The 16,547-nt window shown below is 38.2% G+C and overlaps 1 protein-coding gene across 3 annotated transcripts in view; it reads right to left on the bottom strand.

The window, feature by feature from the left end:
• Window positions 1-4,009: 4,009 nt before the first annotated feature.
• Window positions 4,010-16,547, bottom strand: part of LOC119743059 (alpha-(1,6)-fucosyltransferase-like) — a 52,056-nt gene continuing 39,518 nt past the window's right edge. For all 3 annotated transcript variants that reach the window (XM_038219397.1, XM_038219399.1, XM_038219400.1), the window contains exons 7-10: window positions 12,921-13,170; window positions 8,892-9,068; window positions 7,810-7,960; window positions 4,010-6,125 (exon numbers count right to left, since the gene is read on the bottom strand). In XM_038219397.1, the coding sequence (XP_038075325.1) occupies window positions 5,748-6,125; window positions 7,810-7,960; window positions 8,892-9,068; window positions 12,921-13,170 (956 nt within the window). In that variant the 3' untranslated portion in view covers window positions 4,010-5,747. The remainder of the gene's footprint in view (window positions 6,126-7,809; window positions 7,961-8,891; window positions 9,069-12,920; window positions 13,171-16,547) is intronic.

The following is a 16,547-nucleotide window of genomic DNA, read 5'->3' as shown; positions in this document are numbered from 1 at the left end:
GTTTAGTTGTAAATTGTTAAGCATTTGAAAAATTCACTTGCAAACTTCATTGGACTCTACTATGGACGCTTGTGACATTTACTTCCGATAATTTGGAGGAAAGTAAACATTTTAATTAAAAGGAACTCAGCAAATGTTTGTTTTTCTCATGAGGTTTAATATCATCTGCAAATCCTGGTCAAGTAAAAATATCCTTTTGCAACTGATATTTTAACTTATACAATTCTATGTAACATTACCTTTGTTTTATCAATTCAATGTACAATTTATTGATCATGAAATAAACATTATTTAAGAGAAAAGGATTCCAAATGAGTTATTATTTTGTATTGTAACTTTTTAATACTTTCTTTCAGTCAGTGGGTAAGCCTCTTTTAAAAAATGCATCTTGTGGGTTAAAGTAAAAAATGAAATATTGCTCCACAATGTACCAGCTTTTACTGTCCACATAATCAGCTAACTTGTACTTTTTTCCCAAACACCGGCATGGTGTATACAGCCCCACAATGAAACAGTCGAGCATACTTTTGAAGTTTTTGGCTCAAATAAATATAACTTTGACTGTAACAACAATTTCTCATAAGTGGCTTCCGAAATTGTTAGAAAAAAAACCTTTACAACAGAGACACGATTCTATGCAATGCAAACAGCTTTATCATGCAATATAGAAACAGTTACTCTATCGTTTTCCTGATGACTTTAAAATACTGTCATGGTATTTAGAAAATGAGCTTTCAAAATTAACAAAATCTAAACGGTTTATGAATTTATCGGAACAGAACTGCAAAAATAAAACTGTCATTCCTACATGTACATTATTAAGCACCATACCCTCTAAAAACACGAGTTGTAATAACTGGTTAGCACCCTGTGTGCCTATAATATACATATGGGCCAATACTGTAAACAATGGGTAAAGATACTTTTTTGCAACTAATTTCACCGCACTGCTAAAGGGTACATTTTCTGGGCACAATTTCATGGCTTTTTTATCCAAAAAAAAATATCCCCTGCCGACTATGGCTGTGTGCAAATTACTTGGCTGCGGCTTGGCGCTACACACATGCCTATGGAAGCCACGTCCATAGACACATCTCACTGCCGGCTGTAGCCAAATAATTCAGATGTGGTCATTAAAGCAGAACTCTCGGCGCTAGGCGTTAAGAGTTTACACGCATTAGCGAGGAATTTTGGCTTGCACACCTGGGCCCAATTTCTTGGCTCTGCTTACAGTTAGCGAGAAATCCCTGCTTACTATAGCAGAAAATTCCGTGCTTACAGCATATATGGTAAGCGGATTTCACGTGTTAAGCGAGGAATTTTGGCTTCTGCGCCTGTAACTAAGGTTCTGTGCTTACAGAGTTAGCACAGAATTTTCTGCTAGCATGGTAAGCACAAAATGGCGATCCTTAGCGCAGAATTCTGTGGTTAGCAGAGCTATGAAATTGGGCCCTGCATGCATCCAATAACTACCATTCCGTGTTTACTAATTAAGCACAGAACATGTCTCTTTCACTGTTAGCACAAAATGGTGATGGTAATGTATTGTAAGCACGAAATTCTCTGGTTAGCACAGAAATGAAATTTGGCCCAGATAAATGCATCACTGCATTAATGCTTGCCTGTGCACTGACAAATAGTGTACAGTGAATCTCAAAATGTCTGAAATTTGTAAATTACATACCATTGTGCCTACAGTATCTGTGTTACTGCTGTAAGCACAAATTGTGACCATAATTCTGATAATTTGCACTGCATTCCAACAAAGGCATCGACATGATATCGGAACCAGACCAATCTATCAAACTGCATTTCTTTTCTAGGTGTACACAAATAAGTGAATTAAATCAAAACGCCAAAAATTCTTTAACAACAACATCACTTGAGAAGTTATCGATGCACACAGGTCATTCTGTAAATGTAGGGTCCAATGTGTGACATATTTCCTGTCCCTGTTACCTGTGATCTGATACACTGTGCCCTCTGGAGACATGCACACAATAGGAAACAAAATATTGTATACGTCTCCACAAGGCAATTTCTATAGATGAATACGTCTCCACAAGGTTTTCACGAAATAGATATATGGATTTTACTCAAAAACTAGGAATTTCCAAGGTGGATTGATCTGTCACAAAATGGAAGAGTTTTAGAAACGGGATATTAAGTCCGAATTTCAGCCAAGGAAATTAATTCTGGTTAAAATAAGAGCATTTTGAAACTACATTTTCAAACTCAAAAACTTTACTACATGAGAACCAAGAAATGTCTCCACAAGGACACAGATTTGAGTATGTGTGAACCTTGTAATTTGCCTTTCAAATATGATTAAAAATGACTTCAACGTATTGTATAGGGTAGGTAGTTTGCTATACATAATCACTCTTGGAGAACGACTGCATTTAGGAGTGCATCAGAATTATAAAATCACAGATGTCATGCTGTAACAGGGACAGCAAAAAAGTAGACCCAAAATTCATAGAATGGCCCATTTGTCAGGAAATGCGCCACAAATATAACTCTCCAGGAAACGTTCATGAAACCATTTTTACACTTAACAAAATATCTCTACCCTTTTATCCTTCATGTCTGGAATATATTTCCAGCAACAGTGCAAATAATAACATTTAATGAATAGAACGTTCTGTGGCAGAACACTATCGTGGAAATGACAAATACTCAAAGACAAGGACAATATAAAAAGTCATTCAGCCAATTGAGCTATCATTAAAAACAGGGGGAACAAGACAGAAAACCAGACAACCATATTTTTGTTTGTAACTTCCTTTTCTCACAAAGTTGGCATTTTTTTAAATTAAAAATTGATAAATAACATTATTTTTTTGCCATACACATCTAGATTATCTCTAGATCCATATGTCCTGTTTTACTATTTCCTATAACCAACCATTGATGGTCAAATGAATGACAACAACTCATAGGTTTCATGTAGGTGGAGCATTACATTTACATTTGGTAAAATTTTTAAAAGCACTACACCCAAAAAAATTATTCGTATTTCCAAAAATGTGTTACTGTTCAAACTTTTGATTAGTAAAGCAGTGATATCAGCAGTTTAAGTAAGAATCAGATTGGCAAAGCGGTACTTTCCTTACCTTTCATCGCCTTCCTGGCCTTTGCTAGACCTTCACAATGTGCAGCATGCAATGTGTTCAGAATTTATAATAATAAGCACCTACGAACACAAAAATTCAGAACACAAATATCAAACATATTCAACACATATTACTGATAGCTTTGTGTAAATTAATAACAAAATTAAATAATGATACAGACATGTTAACAGCACACGGATATACATGTTTCGTTTCTAAACACAAATACAAATGAAAGAAAAATAAACTCTTTATATCTTAAGGTAGCACACTTCACTAGGTTTGCATCTGGTTTAAACAATAACAAGCCTCTTTGATATAAAACATGCTATATATTAACAACAAAATAAAATATATGAAAATATGTACATAAAAATGCCGGTAGTATCGAAAACGATGACCCCTAAAACGAAGACCGAAGACCGAAGACCCATGTTTTCCAATGGGTCTTCGTTTTCATGGGTCTTCATTTTCGAGTGAGTCTTCATTTTCGAGTGGGTCTACGTTAAAACATGGGTTTTTGGTCTTCAGTCTTCGTTTCAGGGGTCTTCGTTTCAGGGGTCTTCGTTTTCGATACTACCTAAATATACCTGTACTAACAATCAACAAAAACAATGTAAGAGTTGTTCACCTTCAAATAAGTTTGACAAAAGACAACTGGACTCAAACTTATCAGATAGAGAGCGGTTCATGACCTATCTTGGTTGCTTGCTCAGCTCCGAATGGGTGGTGGAAACAGACCGGTACTCCAAGAGGCGTTGCAATCATCCCTTTTACATTGTTCTGTTGATCACCGGAGTGTAGTGTGGGGGCGTTTTGATAGCCCCTATTATTGTTGCAACGTTGAAGGATTTCCTGATGGCTGGGGTGTAGATTGTTGAAAGGTGTTGTCGTAATACCCCGCCTCGATTTAAGACCTATTTTGAGCGGAGGAAGTGACCTAGACATGTCCTGAAACTGTTCTCCATCTAATAAGTTCAAGTCCAGTTGTCATGTTTCAATTGTTTTCTCGAAATTTATATCACCTGGATAACTCAAAATCTCCATCAATTTAATTGTTCACCTTGTTTCTTATTTTTGTCTTAACGAATCTTGTCAGACCTTTTATACTTTTAAGTAATGACACACTAGAAACAATCAAGCCCAACTCTTGACCTACTGCTTTTTTGTGTGACTTTCCCCCTCCTTCTTTTCAAAGTAAAGAAATGATCAAGGTCCCATTTTTCTGAAAATTGACCCAAAAAATTGTCATATGATCATAAAATTGGCACAAATTTTGTATTAAAGGAAATTTGTAATAAATGTATATTCATTCATTTTTTTTTATAATTATTATTTTGTTGGAGGGGTGAGAGACGCTTGGAGGAATTGTGGGGTTTATGGGTTCCACACACAGCCTAAGACTAATGCAGTATTTCAGTCCTATTATGCATCATGATGCTTATGAGATCTCATCAATTGATATTTACTGTTACATTAAGAAATTACGATAAATGGAATACAGTGTAAAATGTTCAAATGACAGGGGGGGGGGGGGTTGCTAATGTGACTTCAATTACAAACATGGAGCAATTTCGGGCAACAACCATTAGTCAACAATGGTTGGTTGGTGTCAAAAAGTGCGCATGCACTGTGACGTTGAAGTACGAACGACTCTAGTTGAACCATTGTCAACATATGGTGGTCACGAGTATGTTTCGACGTTCTTTGACCTGTTGAATGAACCGGAAGATATCTCCATGGCCCACCAGCAGGTAGAACAACTCGCTATGTTTCATCTATTGTCAATGGTTCTCTCTGAACTTAGTTAATGAGACAAGGCTATTGATAACCAGCAATGCGACCAGGCCCAGTAGGCTGGTTCCAAATAGTTGACTAGCATTCTCCAACCATCATCGACTAGACAGAGTTCGGGCTAACTTAGTCGAATCATGGTTAACAATACTTCTTGTGCAAACTTGCCCATCACTGCACCCTAGGCTTTGAGCTACAGAGGGATAAAAAAACTGTTTAAAATGTGGGCATTTCAGTTCAGTTCAACAAGTATAAAATGATTGCTTTTCCCAAGGAAATTTCTTAATTTAGGACTGAATATTATCTTGTAATGTTCAGCTGGTGGGTTTTGGTTGTGAGAACGAAAGTAACCCATAACCCAAATCGGAGCACACGGTCAAACACATTCACGTGACACCACAGCTATGGTTTCGTCATTGTGGCAGTTAATTTTCAAAGAAATCACAACATTATTCCAGCATTTAATCGCAGTCCTGTGCATACAGTTGCGTACATGGTATTTAGTCCTACAGAAAATCGTCTTGATCTTAATTATTTTCCCCCATAAAGTCAAGATTAACAAACCTGGGAAGACCTAATCACTACATTTTAGTCATGGTAAGAGACAGAATATTTAAAGCCAATAAGTCCTGCATGTAAACAAGTTATTTCAGACAATACAAATTTTGGGTTAAAAACATGGCAGATGGATAAAAAAATTGTCAGCGCCTTTCTGAGTTGTATCAAAATTTATGCAATTCAGATTTGAACTTTTCAAATATTTTATTAATATCGCTAAACTTTACATGCATACTTTTTTACACATATTTACAATTTTTTATTTATTTATTTATTTTTTTATAAAAAGGCTTTTGCTTTGTCCTTATTTTCGTCAGTCTTTTCATGTGTGACATGCAATGGGACTTGGGGATAAGTAGGCATTCGAACCACCTCCACTATTTCCTCGACTTTGTAGGATGGGTAGAGCCCACTGCTGCGTCCGCGTAACCGGTGGTTCCGCCCCTTGGAGTAACCGTCCCAGTGGTTGCCGGCCACGCCCACCGTGTCCCCCGGCCCTAGGGCAATCTCATCCCGGCCGCGGGGCTTGTGTTCATAGAGGGCGGCCTGCCGGTGCTCGTTTTGACCACCGAAGTAGTAGACATCGTCGAGTGAATGGAAGAAAGCGGAGGCGTCTGGGTGATAGGTCTGCATTATCTCATAGGCAACTCGACATACCTAGGGGGTTGTGGATGGGGAAAAAACAAACGAGAACGTTTTTATTATTTTTCGCTCATACGCGCCGTCCGACATCTAAGGGTGCTAAGGACCTTTGATTTATATAAGCTCTCTCATTGGACGGATTTTGTTCGACCAGTGACCAGGTTCAATACTTCCATGCATACTGGACACGTTATACTAACATACACAAATGTAGGATCATTTGCTTTTTGTGCATTATTTTTCCGTTTGAGCAACAAAGCGCATGCATACACCTAACTTGTTGAAGTTTCAGCTCAGTGGATACTATACATTTTGAGAAAAAAAAAGAGAAACGTATGCACAATTTTTTGGGTCACGTAGCTTGATTCTGTTTCTAACGCATGTACAGGAATGTGAGTGACCACTGATAAAAATAGCTGAAAACAGCAGGAAAAGGTGTAAAAAAGCTGAACTTTGGACTTTTGTATACAGTAAGTGAGGAAAAAAAGCTGAAATCCAAAACAAAAAATCTGAAATCAGCTTTAAAGCTGAGATTTCACACCCCTGGCAAGTACAAAAAAAATGTGCCTGTGGGCATATTTTTTTCAATGATATCTTTTTTTATCCGAATGATACCATTTTAGGGGGGGTTGTGGAGGGGGGAAAACCAAAGGAGAAAGTTGTCAGCATTTTTCGCTCATACCCGCAGTCCTACATATAAGGACCTGTAATTTATTTGAGCTCTCTCATTGGACAGATTTTGTTCGACCAGTGACTTGGTTCAATACTTCCATGCACACTGGACAGGTTATACTAACATACACAAATGTAGAATCATTTGCTTTCTGTGCATTATTTTTCCGTTTGAGCAACAAAAGCGTGTGCATAGCAACTAACTTGTAGCAGTTCCAGCTCAGTGGATACTATACATTTTTCTGTTATTAACGCATGTAAAAAAAAATCTGTCTGTGGTAACACTTTCTTAAACCTCCTTCAATGATTATTTTTATCCAAATGATACTATTTCAGGACAAATAGTTTCACAGGGTATTTGGTACCAGTAGAATCGTTAGTTTGAGCAAGGATTTTTTCGTTAAACTAAAACGGTAGGCACGTATCTGGATAATAAGCCATTTGCGAGTTAAATTTGAATAAAATCTGGAATGCTGACTTAATCCAATGCTTTGCAAGTTTAAACTTTGCATTCTCCCGACCAAAGAGACTGTTACTATATCACGTGATTCGGGGCAAGCCTTACACTAGCAACCCCCAGCTCCGGCATGATCTGGTGTCTTTGTGCCATTCTCACCCATGGTGAAAGTATTGGTGCTGAGCGTCTCTTGCGTAACTATGCAAGAGCTTGCCCCGAATCATGTGATTAGCAACAGTGTCATTGGTCTGGAGAATTCACAGTTAAAATGTGCCAAGCATTCTGAGCAAGTCAGTGTACCAGATGTACCAGAATCCCAAAGGGTATAAGGTTACTCGCAATTGCTAAAGTTCCTACCGGTACGTGCTTATAAGGACTTGTCATGTCTAAAATTTTACAATCAGCAATGTCCCAAACTGTATCAGACATTTTGTAGGTCCCGAACTGTATCAGACATTTTGTACAAGATTCTATTCCAAAGAATGACTCCTTGACACTTTTACATTCACGATCCATGTAGGAGGGGGGATGTTCAACTTGAAATGATGCAAACATCTTGTAGGCTCTTACCTGTGAGGAGAATGTACAGACTAAGTAGTCGGACAGCGCAAGGAAGTGGATGTCGGTGATGACTCCTAGTAGGGCATTCTCTGTATACCTGCTAGCCAGACCAGCTGACTGAGATATCGCATTGTCACTTATAAAAATATACTGCGGATACCTGCAACATCAAACAAAACCAAACAAATGATATAAAAAATTTGAGGACCTGAATTTCCACCTTTTCATCAAATACTTCAAGTCTGAATCAGAGCTCAGTACGTCAACAGAAAGTGAACGGGAAAAAGATTTTTACTGAACGGTACATGGGATCACCTGCTTTTTGTGCATGTTTTTCGTTTGAAGCAACAAAATTGCTCAAAATCTTAAGAAGAGTGCATAACAACTAACTTGTTGAAGTTATAGGTTGGTGGTTACCACAAATTTTGAGAAAAAAATAGAGAAACGTATGCACAATCTTTTTAGTCACGTAACTGGATTCCGTTTCTAACGCATTTAAAAATCTGTGCCTGTGGGCACATTTTCTTTAATAATTTTTTTTTTTATGATACCATTTCAGGCACAATAATTTCACAGGGTACCGGTATTTGGCACCACTCCTAAAATTCTCTTCGACTAAGGATTTTCTCGTTAAATCAGTAGGCATACTTCCGGGTAATTGATGTTTCTAGCCGTCTTTAAGACATTGAACCCAATGCACACCATCCAAATTGAGCATTAAAAAATCTTTAAAGCAAAACTAAATATTGAATTTCTTTTTATGTACAACTGTGTGGTCATGCGTATCCATTGGTAATAAAAACACTGCATTCCAAATATGGCAGCCATCCAAACAGTCCATAGGGCTCGCTCAATGACGGCCATCTCTGTAGGAGAACTGCAACTGCATATTTTACGCAATCAAACACGCATTGCACAGTGTTGAAAATGTTTCAAACACACGCGCTTGCTGCTCGAAATCTGTTCGAAATACGACGCAGCCGATGCGCGTTGCACAAGTTGACGGTCAAAATGCCAATGCACGTGGATGGTCTGTAGGAAACGACGTCATTTGAATGAGACCTATTAGTTTCTTTAGAAACACCACTTACACTTTTTTTGCCTCTGCTAATAGCGTAGCGTCATCCGTGGCAAGATAAACTCGTCTCTCTGTTATCGGTTGGGTCCTCTCTAGCGTCAGGTAATACTCCTCCACGTGTACCATGTATTCCTGAATACCGTGAAATGAGGCTTCTGTCCCAACTTTGTCAGTGCGTCTCACGTGCACCCTGATTAAAAGGGAAGAATTCAGCATTACGCAGGAATACCGCTGGTCTGAGTACGATGGGTGGGTATAAAATTCCAAAAAGATGTTTGTGAATTCATGTTATTATTAAGGGAATAAATGTGTACTTGGCCTGCTTTTGTATGTTTAAAACCGGCTTGGGTCTAGGACGCTGGTAATGGGAAGGGGTTCAGGCCATTATCAGCTTCCAAGTCAAAACAAATAAAAAATATAAAAAATTACCAATGTTTTTGCTCAACAAATTTATTTCATATAGTTTTTAACTTCCCTCTAGCTATGTTATGGTATGTGCCTCTCGCGAGTAGTATTAAAGGGGCACTAGGTCCTGAAATCCCCGAAAAATGTTATGTTTTGGATTGTTTACTTAGGCTATTTCAAACATCTGGTTGAAAGGCAACCAACCTAATGTCTTACCGTTCCCGAGAAAAGACGGAAAAAAACCCGCTTGTTTACATCGGACATGACGGAGTACGAATACGTTTTTCGTGTCATTCTCAGTGTATGCTATACACGTTGTGTGTCTCGGGAACAGCGCGCGGTGACCAATCACCAATGCAAAAAATTGTGGTTCCTTCAACGTCCGCAAAAGGCGAACACTTTACGCGTACGAATGAAATCACAACTAGCATCCAAACAGCTCGAAGTTATGGGGTCGCAAAAGTGGACCCCGAAATTCGTTCTCGCATGCATAATACAGGAATAACACAAAAACGCCCAGTTTTTAAGGGATAGTTGTGTGGATGTTTAGATCCTACTTTTAAATGTTATTTCCGATTATCATCATCTCGTTCAAAGCCCGTTTTGTAGCCCAATTGGGCTGTTCCAGGACCTAGTGTCCCTTTAAAAATGAGATTGGAGGGTGCATGGCACGTACTGCACGTTGAGGCACAGAACGCAGCGGTGCCGGTGAAGTATGAATTGAGGACTCAATGAAATGTGGACTCATTGGTAGAATTGAGCATGCCTAAGTAAAGACTGTGAATGTTTGACCAATAAAAAAATAAAAGGAACCAGATTTCACAGGAGTCCAAATTTCATGTAACACCGGCAAAGTGTTTAAAACCAGCCAGCTGGTGCTTTATCAACCGTTTAAGCCACCCATGTGACGGGCTCTCGACAAATAGGGTTTGGTAAACTGTCTTTGTTTTTGATATTTATGAATATTTTTAATGACTTGGCTAAACTTGACAACTACCGCGGCTCATGTGTGGAAGCATATAGTCAGCTTTCTATGGTCTACAGTCAGTACCAGTCAGATAACTGTGATTAAACATACTCAATCATCAAGAATAAACAACCTTTTTCCAACCAACAAATGTTGGGTAGTTATCACAAATTAACGAAGAAAGAAATGTGGACCAGATGTTATTTTATAGAAACTTGGATTTTTATCCCGAACCAAAGACTACGATAACATTTATTAAATAAGCAAAATGAATGATCTGTTATACATGTAAAGTAATCATTTCTTCACAAAAATGAACAGATTTAAAAAGTGGTGCTTTTTGCAGACATGAATTGTTACAGATTCAGAACAATATTCCATCAAATACTTGCGGTAACAAAGAACCTTCAAATATTAACGGATTACTGGGTGTTGCACAGTCATGATATAAATGTCTAAACCTCTGTCAATGTACGTGTTGTTGCCACAGTCAGTAAGAATAAGGTTCACTAGTACTTTCTCTTCCATATGCATGGATCATTACCCATAAAGAGTGTCCATCAATTGATGTTATGAATAATTTAAACAACTTGGATTACCTCAAAATGTCAGCAGCTTTTTTTAATTTGACAACAATCAGTGAGCACTATTAAGCCTTTTTTGAGGTTGTGCACTTTCTTGGACAATAACACAGCTGCTACAATGTACACATTAAACCACAAGTCTCTTTTCAAGCCTGACATACCTCACAGGGTGAGGAAATAATTGAATGCAATATTATAGTACATGAACTTTTGCTTGATGTGAAGGCTATTACTGTCACATCATGATATGGTGTGCCACCTCACATTTGCTACTGTTAAACCCAACCATTCCTGTACCGCCTCAGTTTGTCCTGTCTGTTCCTGTACCACCCAACCCAACCCCCCCCCCAGCACTGTGTGGTTTTATGGATTCATCAGGGAATAAATACAATGTACTACAATGTACTACAATGTACTACAATGTAATACAATGTAATACAATGTAATACAATGTAATAGAAGTACTAATGGGTTTAAACTTCATAATCACCTTGCTTAACAAAACATTTTCACTTAAATCATGCACGGCCACTGCCCCCCTCCCCCTCCCCCCCCCCCCCCCCCCCCCCCCAAAAAAAAAGGGAACTGGTTATCAGCAGATTTTCGTTTGGTCCACTACATTTTTTCAATGCAAGGTAACTTCATGAAATAAATCCTAGTAACATGTTAAGATTAGCTCCAGGCAATCTCAAAAAAAAAAGGCTGACAATATTATGTGTCAAGGCAAGTTCAGATTTCACGCAAAAGTGAATGTGAATTGTGACGTCACAGCAAGTGTTTACCCTGCAATTTTGCACAAGTTGAACACATTTCAACTCCGGCCTTAATTTTCTGAGAAATTTCCATTAACTGTTGGCAAACAAGGTACTCTATTATCCCAGGGAGAGCTTTTTGCAATTGCCTCCAAGTTACCAGAGAATATTGCCTTTCAGTGTCTTGGCCCTAAGGACACGCTGATGAGTGCATGCTACACAGTCCTTTATTAAAGAAGGCTTGTGATTGGATTCCTGTCGGATATCTGAAACCTTTCAGAATCAACGAAATCAGATATTTGCAAAGAAGGACACCAGCACTTGACAAGCCAACATGATACCTGTCAATTTACCTTGGACAAATGGATGCACTGCCACTTAAAACCTCAATACTCTGTCATGTGGGTAGCCTATGCATTTCCATCAACCGTCGCACTTATCTTTGGAAAATCTGTGACCTGTTCTACTGATCAATAGGGCTGTGCATTTTGGAATAATTTAGTATTTGATTATTCTAATTTGGAATTAATAGAATATTCAAATATTCAAAATATTTCTGATCAAGTTACAAGAGATTAACAATGACAAATGAATGCCTTCGTCACACTTAAATAGCTTGTCAGTTGACTAAGGACTAGATGACTTGTGATGATTGACTTGTGACTGACTTGTGGTGACTTGTGATTGACTTGTGACTGACTTGTGATGACTTGTGATTTACTTGTGATGACTTGAAACTGACTCGATAACAATTCTGACTGGAGGACTCGTGATTGACTTGTGATTGACATGTGATTGACTTGTGATTGACTTGTGATTGACTTATGACTGACTTGTGATTGACTTGTGATTGACTTGTGACTGACTTGTGATTGACTTGAAACTGACTCGATAACAACTCTGACTGGAGGACTTGTGATTGACTTGTGATTGACATGTGATTGACTTGTGATTGATTTATGACTGACTTGTGATTGGCTTGTGATTGACTTGTGACTGACTTGTGATTGACTTGTGATGACTTGAAACTGACTCGACAACAACTCTGACAGGAGGACTTGTGATTGACTTGTGATTGACGTGATTGACTTGTGATTGACTTGTGACTGACTTGTGACGACTTGTGAAGACTTGTGATGGCTTGTGATTGAAATGTGGAGACTTGTGATTAACTTGTGATGACTTATGACTGACTCGATAACAACTGTGACTGGAGGACTTGTGATTGACCTTGATGTACAGTAATGTCCTCTGTTTTTTCATCATGCACGGTACTTAGCAGCACCATGAAACTTGATCGCTTAATGGCAAGACAAATACGATCACTATCTTACCCAACGATAGGATGTTTGAATCCGAGACGCTGTCCGGCCATCTCCAAGTCCTTGGCTAGCCTAGGCTGAGGACGGAGGATATACTTGAGTACCTGGCCCATCCACCAGACCGTGGGATGACCATGGAGTCTCATCAACCTCTCCGAGAGGTCCTCGGGGATGGCTAGGGGTAGGAAGTCCGGCCTGGGGTTGATGCCGTCGATGATCGGCAGATCTATCACCTGGGTCTTCTCAAGCTTGTCCGTGGTAGCTGTCAACCAAACCAACCAATCAGAATGGGTTAAAATGATAGAAATGTGGTCAGATGGCAAATCCAGCATGGGGGGGGGGGGGTTGCTGGGGGGTCTTTCCATATGACATTGCATCATACTATCCAAAACGTTGAGTCCACGTCCCCCCCCCCTTCTTCTGAACCTCACAAATCTTATTGCTACCTTCACCATGCAAACCTTCAAATCTTAGCTAACACTGTTATCAATATGTCATGCTATCTAAAATGTCATCCTATTTGCAGGGACAACATTTCTATGCATTTAAAATTATTCTCTTGGCGAAAGTGCAAGTATCTCCAACTCACACCAATAGAACAAAAATGACTTAAATATTCACTTACTGAAGCAAACAATTCTGAAATCTCTGAATTTGGGACGGAATGTGTAAAATTTGCATATTAATGCCTCTCAACTGGCATTTATACCGAAATTCAAAAAACAGTTTCAGACAGTTCGTCTCAATTTCAAACATGTTTGGGTTCAGCATGGCCAAACTACTCCAACCCCTTTGAATGAATAGACTGCAGAACTTTGAAAACAAATAAATGCAATCCATGCAAATAAATAAATAAATACGTAACTAAAAGAGAAACATTGCATACTTATGTGTTAGCACTGCAAACACTATTAAAATACTGCAACATATTATGTAAAAGCTGCTTTGTTAGTCACACAAGTAGAAAATTATAGGTGAACATGTACATATTGATTGGCAATGAGGTCACTAATGAACATCTATACACCCCAAGGGACAGTGAGTGACCTGGGATTTGGTCATGCACAACATTAGCAGTTTACAAAACCTCCAAAAAAATTATGGAATTGAACTGAATCTATGCTTAAGTGGCAAGAATCAATCTACTTAAATAGTGTAATAGTGTCCTCTTTAATAGTGTTTTTTTTTTTTTTTTGAAATGTGAATTTAAGAAATAAGATTTTGATGGATACACTTTACCAAAATTGTCTCCTTTGTACTGTTATGCTACCATATGGAATGCAAACAGATACAGTTTCATGCGACTTATAATGTTCAAGGCCCCTTTTTGTCTGAAATTTTCAGGAAATAAATTAAAATGTTGTGTATCTCCCTCGCAAGCCATGACCTACACATCCTTTTAGTTTTAATATCACAATGTGGAAATAGCGCACGACACTACATGTATATAATTAATCCCTTCCCCTTTTTGAAAAAAAAAAAAAATTGAGTCCTCATGGCCCCCCGAAAATTCTGGATCCACCCTTGTATTGAACCAATCATATTTTTGTATCACCGTACGCAGCCGATATTCCTTTAAATTTCTGTTATCTATTTCTAAAAAATAATAAGCTTAGCCAGCATAATCAATTAATCAATAAAATAATCAGTTACATTTGGGTCTCAAGTTATCGACCGGGGAGCGATGTCAGTGAAAACATGTCTTATGAGGCTTTTAAATGCTAGAGTAACCTTATTTTTTCCCCTGTTTGGTAAACTCATTAAGTTCTAATCTAGCGTATGTCAACGGAATAATTGATGGCGTGCGAGTTGGTACTGAGCTTAATTGGTTTGGCTGCACAGCCAGGCGGTGTGAAGGCTTTTCTCATTAGACTGGCCATCTGTCTCCAACAGATTGCAAAAATGTGCAGGACATGAGGACCAGCGTGTGTGGAGGAATTTCTGATTAGAATTCAAGCCAACGGGCTCAGTGTTCTCCACAGAGAATTAAAAAAAGAACAGGTATTTAATGTCCCAAGATGGTTTAGCAATGACTTGGACGCTATCTAAAATATGTTTAGTACTTACCTACAACTCCCCCCCCCCAACCTAGTATTACTGATATATCACAGTGCCTAAATAAATGAATGAAAAATCACTTTCTACTTGATGGATTAATTGAAATTGTTAGTAACTCTTATGTTGCACTTTCTAGAAATAATCACTGTGCTACGTTTATTATTACAAGTCCTCTACTGTCAAACACTGAATTGTTATTACACTCAATTATAATTCATCGTTTCAGTGCAACAAGGTTGTAACTACATGTACCAATGTTTTAAAATTCAGCTTTTTGTGGGTCGTTGGGGTTTTTGGTCAGGTTTTACCTAAAGATTCTTGCACGAAAATTTCACTGAAAAATAGAGCGTCATTATGACGTAATTAATTAATGTTATACAGTCATATCTAGATTGCAAGCCTTAGGCTCATGCTATAAATCATATGCCAGTGTGCATCACTGCAAACTACCCTATTGTCATGTTTGTGCAAAAGGGTCATAAAATTTGTCCGAATTCATATTCTAGTCAAATGATCAGAATAAGAAAGCAGAAAAGCATATTTACACTGAAAAAAAAGATGCCATTTGGAATTATTAACAACATTCTTGAGCTGGACACAGGTAAAAACAATCATGTCATTCAATTCCGAGGTGTTTTGGGACTACGGTAAACCTATTTTGAAACTTTACTTGATTTAAGCCAAATCAGGAAATGAACAGATTTTGTGCTTAAATAAATGGGGCGTTGGTGTGTTCATGCAAGGTCATATCTCGACCAGATACCGGTACAACGTTGTGACACAAAATTCTTTGTTAAAAGGTTGTAAGTTCATCTCATTTGTTTAAAATCTGTTCTATTTAAAAATTTTAGAGGTATGAAATGTCCAAGTTAATGCAAATTATCTCCAAATACATTACCGACCTAGAATTAGTTGTCTTATCATTACTTTCTAGAACTTAGAACTGCACGTTTTTCTCAAAATGACTCAAATCCGAGTTATGACCTTGTTGCACAAATGCGACCAATAACACTCCGAAAAATACGGTTTATTACAGTTGGATTATAACCTAAGTATCACAGGGATGTGATTGGTCTGTGACAAAAAAAACTGAAAATTTTATGCATGAAGTGCAAACTCCGGCGAGCCCGAAGCCATTACGGCGTGGGGTCCGGGGCCCGCTTAAGGGCCCCTGAAAATGTTTGAGTTTAGATGCTCTGTGGTGCAATCTGAGGCGATTACTGGGCAGTTTCCTCTGAAACTTTGGAGCAGCATTTGTTTTAATTTTAAGAACACTTTTTCTTCATTTGTTAAAATGTACTCTTGTTCTTATAAAGTTTCTTCTGTACTCAAAGTTGAGAACCATGCATTGTCATGTTACCTCGCCGTATTTGCCATGCTTTGGTGTGCTTTGGGTGTTTCACATGGGATACGAGCGATTTCTTTCCACTTGACGCTGGATAATGTCATAGCAAACACTGCAAAAAACCTTGCCAGCGGTTGCTATTTTATCGAAACACTCTTGAAATTATGCTGATGCCCGTCAATAATAACGGAGTCCTGAAACCATTTCCACCCGAACTTATTTTTCACTTCTTTATC

This window comes from Patiria miniata, unplaced genomic scaffold (genome assembly GCF_015706575.1).
Source record: "Patiria miniata isolate m_02_andy unplaced genomic scaffold, ASM1570657v1 HiC_scaffold_6, whole genome shotgun sequence".
Lineage (NCBI taxonomy): Eukaryota > Metazoa > Echinodermata > Asteroidea > Valvatida > Asterinidae > Patiria > Patiria miniata.
The sequence above is the reverse complement of the archived record's forward strand: the minus strand, read 5'-3'. Positions and strand labels throughout refer to the sequence as shown.